We start from the raw sequence: 12,679 nt of genomic DNA, 5'->3' as shown, positions 1-12,679 counted from the left end.
ACACCTGTACATCTAATTATGTAATGGTGATACCTTTTTGGATACCCCTCATAAAAATGATCCAGTATCTATACTGAATAATTTATTTCAACAATTCGGTATTCAGAGAGACAATAAAGTCCTGAACAGGATTGGGTATTCAGGTACTGTGACCCAAAAAAAAGTGTTTGTGTGTTTGTAACGGGTGAAAATATGTATCTTGACAGGAAAAAAAAGCCCTCTTTTACATTCATCAACCATCACAATTTTTTTTTTTTTTTTAATCAATTCTTATGGTCAATGACACAAATGTTTTCTGGTCACTACATCTCCAAAATGGCGTTTGGAGGTTATCTTAATTTAAAAATGTGCCACTATAGTATAGGTTACCCCAAATGATCTCTTGGTGGAAAACTGGATTTTTTTAACAGCTTTTAGAGCAGCTCATCCGTGTGTAAAGAAGGTCCTGTTAAATTATGGTGCTGTGTCAAAAGAGTTAAATAATTAATGAAGGTGTCAACGCTGTGCCAGCTATGCATAACATAAGCGGGATTTTTAAGTCTGCCTACACTAGCAGCCATCAACTCTGAGCCTATTTCATTATGGGTGTGGGTCAGGTCCAAGCGGCAACTACCAAGTCGGCCCTCTAATGAGTGTGCTGGTGGTCATTTTGGAAATTAATAGATTTAATAATAAGATTTAAAGACTTGGGAAATAACAGTGACATGTTGATCGGTTCAACCTGATCAAGTGTTTAACCCATTCAACAGCTGTGATGCACCTTTACAGGTCTATATTTTAATCTGGGGCTCTCCTGGAATGTGTTTGCATGATTAACAGTTAAAAAAAAAAACTCAGTTTTTAACTCATATTGACCCTTCAGACAGCCCCTCAAGTCAGCCTCTGTCTGAAACAGACTGTTTTAGCTCCTGTCTCTTTAAAGCCCCTCCTCCCAAGGAGCCCACTCTGTTCTGATTGGCCAACTTTCGGAAGCTGCCCCTTGGGAGACTTCCGCTGGCTCTGGAGGCTACTTCAACAAACCATGCAACAAACTATAGCAGTAGAATTTCACTACTTTTTCATGTTCTTTACTCTCGCTTCTCAAACACATCCGTACATGTTCAAGCCTAGATCTGATTGAAACAGACGGCAAAATGTTGCAAACCAAGCCTTGAGGGCAGGTTGAATCCTGGGCTTTTGACTTGCAGGGAGCATTTTTCTAAATACATTAACCTCAAGTTTTTGAACATTGACCAGGTTTAACATAGACATCTGACATCATAACAGTATATAAATAACAGAAAATCACAAAAAGCATGATATGTCCCCTTTAATGTTACTTGATTATGGTACCTGCCCTGTTAGTACAATTTAGCTAAAGTAGCTAATGTTAGTCCAAGTGTGTTCCCAGTAAGCTAGCGTTCACTTTGGTCCGAAGTAGCGGACCACAATGAGATTTCTAAGTGCATATTGTAGAACTGAGCAGGAAGCATGCAGTATAAAACTGCATCAGAAGCACCAATTTTTTCAAATATGTTCTTTTATTTGGTGTTATATGTTGTCTTGTTGAGGGTGAATACATTTTGTGTTATTAGATATGGGAATATCTGAATATATGGGAATTTTGGTGTTTGGAATTTTGGTGTTTGGCATGTGGAAAGTGTAGCAAGTGTCAACTATAAGTAAATGATAAGTATTATATGTAAATTAATGCATAGCCATTATAACATCTGTTCAAGTAGAAACAATGACTCACCACAGTTCTCCTCATCTGCTTGATTTCCACAGTCATCAATGCCATTGCAGTGCAGGAGCTGAGGGAGGCACAGGGTTAGGTTGCCACAAGGGAAATATCCAAGGGGACATATTCCCTTTTCCTCTGTGATATTGAGTGCTGTAAATAAAGAAGAAAATTCAAGGATATAATTATGAGTGTACAATTTCGGCCACTCGTCCTTATCTGAGACATATTGTCTTGACAAAGGTCTCACTAAACATGTGCAGTCTATGCATCTCATTAAGAAAGCCTTTGTCTGCATTTGTCCGAACCCACATCATCAATGGGCTCCATCAGTGCTTCGGGGAACTGCTGATGTGTCAAATCAAGTCAAGCAAATTTTGTTTGTATAACCCAATATCGCAAATCACGAATTTGCCTAAGGGGCTTTACAGTCCGTACAGCAATACAACATCTGTCCTTAGACCCTCGATTTGAATAAGAAAAAACTCCCTAAAAAAAACAAAAAGAAAACCTTAAACGGGGGGAAAAAATGTAAAAAAAAACCCAGAAAGAGCAACAGAGGAAGGATCCCTCTCCCACAGACAGATAGATGTGCAATAGATGTTTTGTGTACAGAATAGAACACAAATTACAAAAATATAAAACTGTAATGGATTTGTTATATATATATATATGAAGAATGTGATGAAGAGGACACCAAGCAGCTTCCAGGTGCCACCAGAACAAAATAGGACCTGAGCCATGTGATCTCCATTGCCATGGAGACCTGGCGGGAGGACAGACTATACACATGCACACAGTGGAGACTCACATCACACCAGTCACATACACAGGAGAAGAGACAAGAAAAGATATTATTCACAGGGGAGAGAGATAAAGACATCATTCAGAGAGAGTGACATGAGGTGAGGCTGAACTCCTGCAGGATGTGGAACCACATCCAAAACCTCAGGAAATGGCACCGAAAGCCAGAGAAGCACAGCACTTCCAGGATGGATACTGGTCCAGCAAGAGATGTCTGAGAGACAAGAGAGGACAGGAGGAGAAAATAGGGAGAGAGGGGGAGAGAAGAGAGAGGGGCACACAGCTTGGATGCTCATGAGCTTGTGGAACAAACAACCAGAAGGTTAGAGAGATGCAATGGTTATCAGAACAGTTGCAATAATCAATAATCGTGTCAGCAGGACAGCACTTGGTAAATTCATTTAGACAGAAACCGACCCGATAGTAAAAGGCCCTGCTGCTTGCTTACTTCTTTGTGCGATACAGGTTGAGTTGCTGTATTTCCTTAATCAACAGTCTAATAGGACTACTGTGGTATTTTACCTCAAGAGTCTAAATTATGCAGAGACATAGAACAAACACCACAGGCGGACAAATGTAAAACAGACTTCATATGCCAGGCAGGCTGAAAGAGAAAATGACTCATTCCCTTATCTCCTCCTGCCATGATTAGTGAAATTCCTAATTCTTGTGCCACAGGGAGTCTGCCTTATCATGGCTCTGGTTCTAAATACAATAGACAGGCCGGTGACAAGACAGCTGCAGATTACACATTAGACATATACTGGCATCCAATTAAGAAAAGGACAGAATTTATGATTCTCCTCATCATCTACAAGACACATAATAGTCTAGCTCCACGCAAATCATTGATTTATCATGCAATTATGTCCCAATGAGGCCTCTCAGATTTCCTTCCCTCCTTTCCCTGCTAATTGAGAACTAAAGGTAACTGTGTCTTAACCTCTCATGTAGTTTTTGTACTGTATTCTGCATCTTTACCTGTGAAGTTCTTTGTAACCACAGTTTTGATAAGCAATATGTGATTTGATTTATTGAACAAGACAGTGTGCAGTATTAAGCATAAATGATGCACTGCACCAGAGTTAGCTTGAAGCTAATTTGCATCTGTAGTCCATTACAATCGAAACATATAACAGCACAACAACAAACAGTACAAAGCAAAAAATAAAAAAAAACAAACAAACAAACCCCCCCCCCACAAAGAACACACCATACAAAATACAAAGCTACACACAACAGCACATCACATACACCCACAATGTAAATTAAAAATTAATAATGTAAACTAGGCTCAGTGGTCACATAGCTGATTCGTCTTTAGTTGATTTTTTAATTTGGCCTTGAATGTATTGATAGAACTATAGTTCTTCATATAGTCAGGTATGAGTGGTGGCTTTCACACAGAAAGCTGACTGCCCAAATGCAGTACGACGAAATGGTATGGTACAATCTTGTATAGAGGTGTAATATATATATATATATATATATATATATATATATATATATATATATATATATATATATATATATATATATATATATATATATATATATATATATATATTACAATTATTTTGTGGGAAATAAACTAAATAGCCTGTTACACAGATGCATCTGGCTTTCAAACTACAAGAGGTGGTCTCAAGAGTCGGGCATAAAGAACTTGGTATGCATGATATTGCTTCAGTACATGCAGAGCAAGTTACTGAAGTTGATAACATTAAAACAGTAATTTGAATATCTCATATTATTTTATGAGTATCAGTCTGTAATTAGAAGGTGTAAACCTTCTGTCTGTAGTAAAACACAAGATGAACATGGTACAGTGAAAATGCTTGCTGGTTTATTCATTTTTAACTTGACTCTTAGTGTTTTGCAAAATAAATATTCTCTTTATACATTTATTCAGAGTTCATAAACTATTCATCATCCAGCCGTGAAAGATTGCATGACCTGTTCTTGACCTGAAAGACTCAACGACAGCTGATAGCTGGATTTGATCTCTGTGTGTGACACTTCTTTCCAGGGAAGATCCCGGTAAATCTTCTTGAAAATGGAAGTTTAGGGTCCAATTTAATCAAAGATACCTCTCCTTTACAGTTCACTGTCCCTGGGCAAAGTGTTCTGCTGTGTATAAGTACATACATTCTGTATATGTCAAAAACCTGTATTTTTATACCAAAATCCAACCCATAACGTCCGCAAAATTATAAAATTTCCTCACCAGTGAATCTTGCACTCAGGTGCATTCACACAAATTCTGTGCAATAAAAATCACAGATTCAGTGGCATCTACCAGGACCTCCAGTCCTAATATCCTGTTTACTGCCAAAACACATCAAATATTGTCAAAGAAGTTAAGCCTCACTGTTTTTGTTTTTTTTGTTTGTTTGTTTTTAAAGCTTTTAGTGATTCCTGGGTGCATTTTGTTATTCCTGAGAATAACTGGTGATGTAATACCATGTCGTGATATAATTTCAGTGATACCAATAAAATTTACTAAGACTACAGTTTTTATTGGGTAGGACATCAAAAACAGTCCCTGGGTCATGGGTCAAGCGAGGAGTCCTTGGTCCCTTAGAGTCAGAGACTAGGGCTCCTCACATGACCCACCATTTTACAGGAACAGTGATTGAAGTAGAAATCAATCACAGAGGAGGGCGAAACACCTCCAGCAGCCATAATAATACATAATGTGGTGGAGCCACGTGGCATTTTTACCACAGTCATTTAAGATGATTCACGTTACCATGTGGTGAACAGCACAGGGTAATCACTTCAGGTAATTTCGACTCATGTCTCAGGAGGAAGCTAATGAAAATCTAAATGCTGTTGAGGTATCACCTAATTAACACTCGACATGACCAGCCATGCCTTGAGGCACCATTGATCACAAACTGAAGAAAGGAAAAACTATGTCAACTTTATCATGACACTGCTTTTGTATCCTCCCAGGTGTCCATGGATGCAGTGACGCATTCGCTTAAGATTTAGAACTATTCTTTTACTTAATTTATCATTAGTTGGGGAAATACTGAACTTCAATTTACTGCCAACCTACAGTAGGTGGTACAGTATTTATAGGTGGTGTGATTAAAAAAAAACTGCAAGCAGCAAGAATGAGTCACTAAGTCACATTTACAAATAAAAAAAACACAGCATCAGCCCCTACAGCCACAGTCTGTAGTTTTTTATGTTGCATTTCATACAAGGAACATGACTGCATGTCTTCCTTGACCTTTGACTGACAGCAAAAGTGAACACTTTTGCTTTCTCCACTTATTAAAAACTGTGAACTGTGGACACTTCATTAATGTATGTGTGATTGAATACTGGAGGAGAATTTTACAATTTACAGCCACTTGTGTCAGTCCCTGAGAAAACATTTTTCTTGTTTAACAATAAATTGAATTTCCAGTTCTCATCTTCCACAGACCAAAAACCTGCAGTTTAAGTTGATTGGCAACTCTAAATTTGTCCATTGTTGTGAATCTGAGCACGAATGGTTGTCTGTCTGCTTTTCAACTGTGATGATTTGCTGCTTTCCTTTGTCTTTTTTGATATTATATTGAAGATCTTTTTTTGATACTATACTGAATAATAACTTTGGGTTTTGGACTATTGAGCTTACACAAAACAAGCAATTTGTCACCTTGGGTTCTGGAAAATTGCAATCACCATTTTACAAATTTTGCAGTTTTAAAGACAAACCACTTAATGCATTGGCGGTGAAAATAACTGGCAGATTCAGAAGTGAAAATAATCATTAGTTGGAGCACTACAGAAAAATACAGAAATGTCTAACAATCTTCAACTGTTCTGGCCAGATATGAACCAAAGCTAAATGGCAAAAGTTCACTCCCACTCTTGACATTATGTGAAATGCAGAAAAGCACTTTGAAGAAAGACAGGAAACAAAAAGCAACTAGAGTAGAGGTATGATGACACCTTTTAACATATGTCACAAAGGTTAAAAATTACCTGTAAAATAATAAATTAAGTATATTTTTTACAGCAAGTTGTTATTTTACTATAAGTGCAGACTACTTGATGCTCTGATATGCGGTCCATTCTTCTAAAACAATAATGGTGTTAATTTTAAACACAGGGGATCTTCATCCATTATAGGCTTTGCTTGAGTTTTGTGTCACATTTACAATGGGGAGGTTTTTGAGTGCTGGCACTTAACTGTGAAATTCCCACCTGACAGGAGTCCTACTAATGAATAAAACCAAGGCAATTCCGTCTCCAAGCCTGATGGGAGGATGTTTTAAGATGTCTGTATTCTAAAACAATTACCATCCCCTGGAGTATAACTAGTAAATTCCTGGCAAATATTTATTATTTAAAAAAAGAGACATCCTCTAATACCTACTGTGCATCGCATCGCAGCAGATAATAGTTCTGTGATTACATAATAAACAAACACCAGACAGGGTCTCATATTTTTTAAGGGTATGAGTATTGAGATCCAACAACTATAACTTCATTATAAATCTTCACAAATATGTAGCCCACCAGCAGTCCTACTGTATGGTGCATCCAGATGAATTCATTTTTTCTTTAGGTAACACTGCATGCGTGTTATGAATTATTCTCATGCCTGTGGATCATAAAGTCTCCTGGCTGATAAAGATTTTCAAAGTATACCCTTTTCAGCAGGAAAGTAGCCTAACAAGACCACAAAAGGAATCCACTTTTGTACAGCAATTGCGAATTGTCCGATGTAAGGGGGACTATGAAGTGACCATATGGTTATAAAGACTATAAATACAAAAATTTAAACAAAATGTCATGGATCACTGTATCACTGTTCAGCAGTGGATGTTTCACTGTAAATGCATTACAAAATTAGTTTTAAAAACATGTGCTACCTGTACCCATACCTGTGCAGCATATCCACATGATATGGTATGGTGTGTTAATATTTCTTGTATTTCTATCTTTGATTATTTGTTACACTGCATTTTCAATTGATTGATTCTATGTTTGAGTGCAAAGCATTTCCACACAGTTCATGTAATGACCTCAATAGACCTCAATATGCAATTTGCAGGAAGGCAGTCAATAAAATTGCAATCAGTAGTAATAGAGAAAGACTCAGAAAAAAATGTGTAATTGATATTTCTAATAAACGACTAAACTCGGAAGTGTCATTTTGCTCTATTTATGGGCCCTAACAGACCAAGCTGACTGCTGTCGGGCACCGTTGGGCACCAGCTTTGTGTTTGAGGGCCGACTGGGTCGATTAGTGTCAGACAGACAAATCAAATGCTTTGCATGTTTTGTTAAAAGTTGCGCTTGATTACACTGCAAAGACTACAGCTGGTGGCCAGCTGATTGCTGATATTAATGTATGTTGTGTGCGTGTGTATCTGTATTCCTCATCCAAAACATCATGGAAAGACAAACAAAACAAACTGTTCCGATATGCATCATTGTCCTCATCGGAAAATTTTATTGGCCTGAAAGTTAGCCATGAATATTAAACATTTTTACACCACTGGTTATGTGTCTTGCTTGGAATATGATATAAGAATACATCTGACAAACAGCTCAAACTGGCACTGTAAAGTTTGTTTTCACTGGTATTGTTAGTCCATCAACTGACTAGTGCCAACGGTTCCACACACATCACAAAAACCAAGGTCAATGTTTGGACACTCAACAATGGCTCAACGCTGCCCGACAGCAGAATGTTGTTGCCGTGTGTCCCACAAGAGATCTTTAGGGCATTGCTCTGTGATAGAGGTGCTGAATTGTAGCTTATCATCTGTAAGACTGTGGCGACATGAAAAAATAGAATTTTTATGGGTTGCTTCCTCCTGCAGGAATTAAATTTTTCACAAGGACACACGAAGTACAGTCCTTGATTTTTTTTTATTCTTAACAGATCTTGGATGCATGACTCTACTGTGGCTGGAATGCAAGCAAAGTAAACAGCAATGTAACATATCCCTGTCTTGACCATTGCCATTCAGTATCATGGCTGCATATGAATGTGCTGAACTTTGACAACAGCTAAATTAAACTGATCTTACAATTATTATTCAAGATGTCTTGGGTAAACAGATTCCAATGATTCAAACATTTTCTGGTCAACTGTGAATTTGCAGTGGCTCTGCTTAGCATCTGAACTAATGTCTTTAACATCATATGCTCGCAAAGTTAAACATTATGCATGACCATATGTTTTTTTACTGCTACAAAAGATGTACACGCTCAAAATAAAAGCTCCCTTTCATGATATATGAGCTACATACAAAGCAAATTACTGTCTTTTTAGTCAATAAAATGTTGCCTTTGCCACAGGATGTGCACAGACCTACTGGACAGTGACTGTTAACAGCTCACACATTTACTGTTATAGTAGTAAAGGGGGCAGAATTTATGCTCATGTAATGCAGAGAGCTTCAAGGGAAGAAGATATAATTCATAATTCAGAGAACAAGTGAAATACAAGGGGCAAAAAAAAGACATTCAGTCCTTTATGCACATGAGTTTAGAATGAAAAGGAATGATGCCCATTTTTCACAGAACTGTATAGATTCAGTTATAGATTCTAACTGTGAAAACAGATTTTCACAGTTAGAATCTATAACTGAAGATATCTCAGAACGGATTAACACATCCTGTGAGGTACCTCCCACTGACAATCTGTTTTACTAGCAGACAATTTTACAATATTCGGCAGTTATTACACAGTGGGTGGCGTGAGAATTACCTTCAAAACATTAATACAGCTCCCTGGTGTTTGCAAACCCGTAGGCTACACCGAATATATTTTTAAAACTATATTTAGCCTGATATTAGAGATATTCCCCTTATACCATCCTCTTCGGCACAAACCATCTAAAATGTCCCACATCCTAAAATGTATCCTCTGAATTAACCTCTTTTTCTTCTTCTTAGTCATCGGTGCAGATTTCAAAGATAAGCTCCTGGAATCACCTCAGGGATATTAAAAAAATAAATAAATAAAATGAAGCGACTGTTTAAAAGATTTTGTACAATCAGTGTAGATTTGATTGATAAAACCAGCGTGCGCAAGAATGAGCGTTTTAAAGGCAACAAGTCCACCAATATGCCAAAAAAACAGAAGTTGCTGAACTTACCCGACACTCCATAAGCGAAGATGACAGCCACATAAACTTGCATGGTACTTTTGAAGTTTCTGTGAAAATCGCGCGGGTGGTGTGTGAATAAGGCGCAGCGATGTTCTCGACTGCTTGTCCAAAAAATGGGAACGTGTGCGTAAAAATGATGACAAAAGTTTGTTCCCGTGCTGCTGTTGTGTGAAAAGACAGCGGGGACCGTGCAAGACGGCTGCAGGAGGAGGACCGGTAGCCGCTTCGTGTGGTCGACTTGCTCTGCTGCCAGTTCGGGAAGCGAGAGCTGTCTAAAGGATCATTTGCCATCATCTGACGCACGAGCAGCAGGAGCAACACAGGTGCAGCGCGCAGAAAGGGGAGGAGAGGAGATGAGAGGAGGTGGGGTTATCCACATGAGGCGCTGAAGAAGAAGAAAATACCAACTCCAACGCAAAAAGATGCATCAAATGCTGTGATTTTCCCATTCATTGGGTGCTTACTGCAGGCAGATGCAATGTGTCAACGCTGCAGATGCTATAAAAAACACCTCTCTCCGTGTGTGTGTGTGTGTTTTGATGGGGCCAAATCACTGAGGCATTTAAGAGCATTGCAAAGAGTCTCTCCAATTGCTGGTTAGCCTGGGGCAGCTTTTCCTCCATGGGAAGCAATCAGAACAATCCAGGCACAATTACCTGAGAGAAGTCTCCCCTTTTTCTATACATTTTAAATCTTCAAAGTAATCAGCAGCAGAGTAATTCCAGGGGATGCTGTCAGATTGGTTTGATCCTTTGCTAATGTTTATGTATGTGTCCTGATAAAGTGCTCCCTCACAAGCAGTAGCTTTTGGTTTGACAGGCAGGGTGATCCATGCCTGAAATATGATTCCCAGTGTTTATTGGCTTATCTTATCTTTTCCCACCCTCACACAATATCTCTCTCCGCAGTTTTCTTGCCTGCCTTCTAGCTTCTGATATCTACCTAAAGTTCATTTTTACAGATGCTCTTATTCAGTCTGTTAAAGGGGACATAACATGTTTTTTTGTGATTTTCTGTCATTTATATAGACTAATGTTATAATGTTGGATGTATACATTATGTTAAACTTAGTAAAAGTTCGAAAACATGAGCCAGGGCTTCAGCCTGAATGCTCTGTTTGTAAAGTTAACTCTATTTCTCCATCGAGCTGACGTCAGATTGTCCACAGCCCACAGACAGCCGTACAAGTTCTGTAGTTTTTGTTGCTAAGGTTGTTTCGAGTGCTATTTGCGTCGTCCACTATTGAATCAGATTTCATCCACAGATGCACTTGAGAATTTTATGTTTCAAATAAAGAATGGGAAAAAGAAGTGAAATACAACTACTGTTGTTTGTTTACGTCAGACCTGAAAATGTGTATGTTATGTCCTCTTTAAAGCAAGTGTGGGAAAATTATATGTGAGAATGCTTGAAGATTTAAAGCTGCACCAATCAATATTGTTATATTAACAACAGATCAAATGACTACTTGTGAAAGGGGTAATTCATGGTGAAGAACTAATAGACACTTATCACCTGACATGGCAGTTTCCCTCAGCTCTACAGTAGCATCTTTTACCTTATCGTTTTGGTTTTACAGCCGCAGGTTCAGTCATGGCTCTCATCAACCCCATTATCAGAGAACGAAAAAGCTCACCTGCCTAATGTAATGTATGTGTAAAATACAATGTAGATATAGAAATCAAATCATTTGAGAATTAGCTTGGTTTAAAGAGTAAATACAGGCTTTTTTTACACCTCTACATGCAAAAATATCATTCAGTTCTGTATAAAATACTTAACTGGAAATCCCTGTACAGGTGTGGGTGATCAGGTATAAACAAAAACACGTGCAAAGAAAACAAAAAGCAAACTAACATGCAAAGTAAAACTACATAAACAGAAGATAATTTAAAATACATGCAAAACAACAAAAGATCAATCCAAAATCAATACACAAATATCAACTCAAAATCTCTCCCATGTGACATTTACAATGAGAGGCTTATGCACAGAGACACTGCATGTCCTTCAGGGAGTCAGACGGTAAAATATCCTAGAAATATTTCAAGAGTATAACAACTTGTTCAGGTTGTTGAAGAAAATGCTACAAAACTTGGTTTTTAAAACGTTAAATATGTTTGTTTCTCGCAGTTTAGAGTCTAGATGACAAGAATCAGATTGTCACATCATTAGATACAAACAAGCCCTGTGGGTGCTTGGCAAGCTACAGTAGCTTGTAATGTTTTGACAGTCAATTATTTACTTGAATTACACCACAGAAGGCATTCTCTAACTGTTAGAGGATGAAGATGTGTTAAAGTCTAACACATCTTCAAATATTTTCTTTGTTTTGCATATAAATATGCAAATATTGTTTATCTCTTTGTTGCTCTAGTATGCAAATATTCCTACGGCTCTTTTTAGCAGATGCAATTTTATCTGGTTTTCAAATCAGGTGGAAAAATAAGGAGAAAATACAACCATGACCAGGCAGTGTGTAGGGTGACGTCATGTAGATTCTCAGAGCTTTGATAAGTGCTGAGATTAAATAATTTCCAATCAGCCTTACTGGCTAAAATGAATTTGTGGGAGAGTTTACATTTAAAAAATATACATGGTGGTATTTTCAAGAATGATTCCAGTATATTTGGGCTCAATATACATAAATTTATCTTTGCCAACAGTGAATAATCAATTAATGGACTAGGGTATTACTTAATTAATAGCTAGTATTAACAAGGTATTAATACCAGTGCTGATACAATATCTATACTTTGGGGATTGTAAGGTATTGTACATCTTTCTTGTTTGGCATTGAAATTGTTGTCTTCTCCTCCTTGATTAACACAACCTTATGGCTAACGAGGTTGTTTGAAAGTAAATGAAATCTTTTAGTGTGATTCATGTAACGATTTTATGTACACATGTTAACAAAGGCATCCTGGCAGAGTTTGACACTGAATTAGAGGGACACACATTCTCCCATCAGCTGAAAAAGTTACTGCTTGGCTTTCAAAGCTTTTAATGATACGGAGAATATTCA

At 37.7% G+C, this 12,679-nt stretch overlaps 1 protein-coding gene across 4 annotated transcripts in view; it reads right to left on the bottom strand.

Moving 5' to 3' along the window:
• Positions 1–10,900, bottom strand: part of rxfp1 (relaxin family peptide receptor 1) — a 76,865-nt gene extending 65,965 nt beyond the window's left edge. For all 4 annotated transcript variants that reach the window (XR_006097490.1, XM_042419450.1, XM_042419452.1 and 1 more), the window contains exons 1-2: positions 9,643–10,900; positions 1,736–1,873 (exon numbers count right to left, since the gene is read on the bottom strand). Coding sequence is in view for 3 of the 4 variants with exons in the window: in XM_042419450.1 (XP_042275384.1) it covers positions 1,736–1,873; positions 9,643–9,685 (181 nt within the window). In the remaining variant the exon portion in view is untranslated. The remainder of the gene's footprint in view (positions 1–1,735; positions 1,874–9,642) is intronic.
• Between the last annotated feature and the right edge of the window lie 1,779 nt (positions 10,901–12,679).

This window comes from Thunnus maccoyii, chromosome 8 (genome assembly GCF_910596095.1).
Source record: "Thunnus maccoyii chromosome 8, fThuMac1.1, whole genome shotgun sequence".
Taxonomy (NCBI): Eukaryota; Metazoa; Chordata; class Actinopteri; order Scombriformes; family Scombridae; genus Thunnus; species Thunnus maccoyii.
The sequence above is the reverse complement of the archived record's forward strand: the minus strand, read 5'-3'. Positions and strand labels throughout refer to the sequence as shown.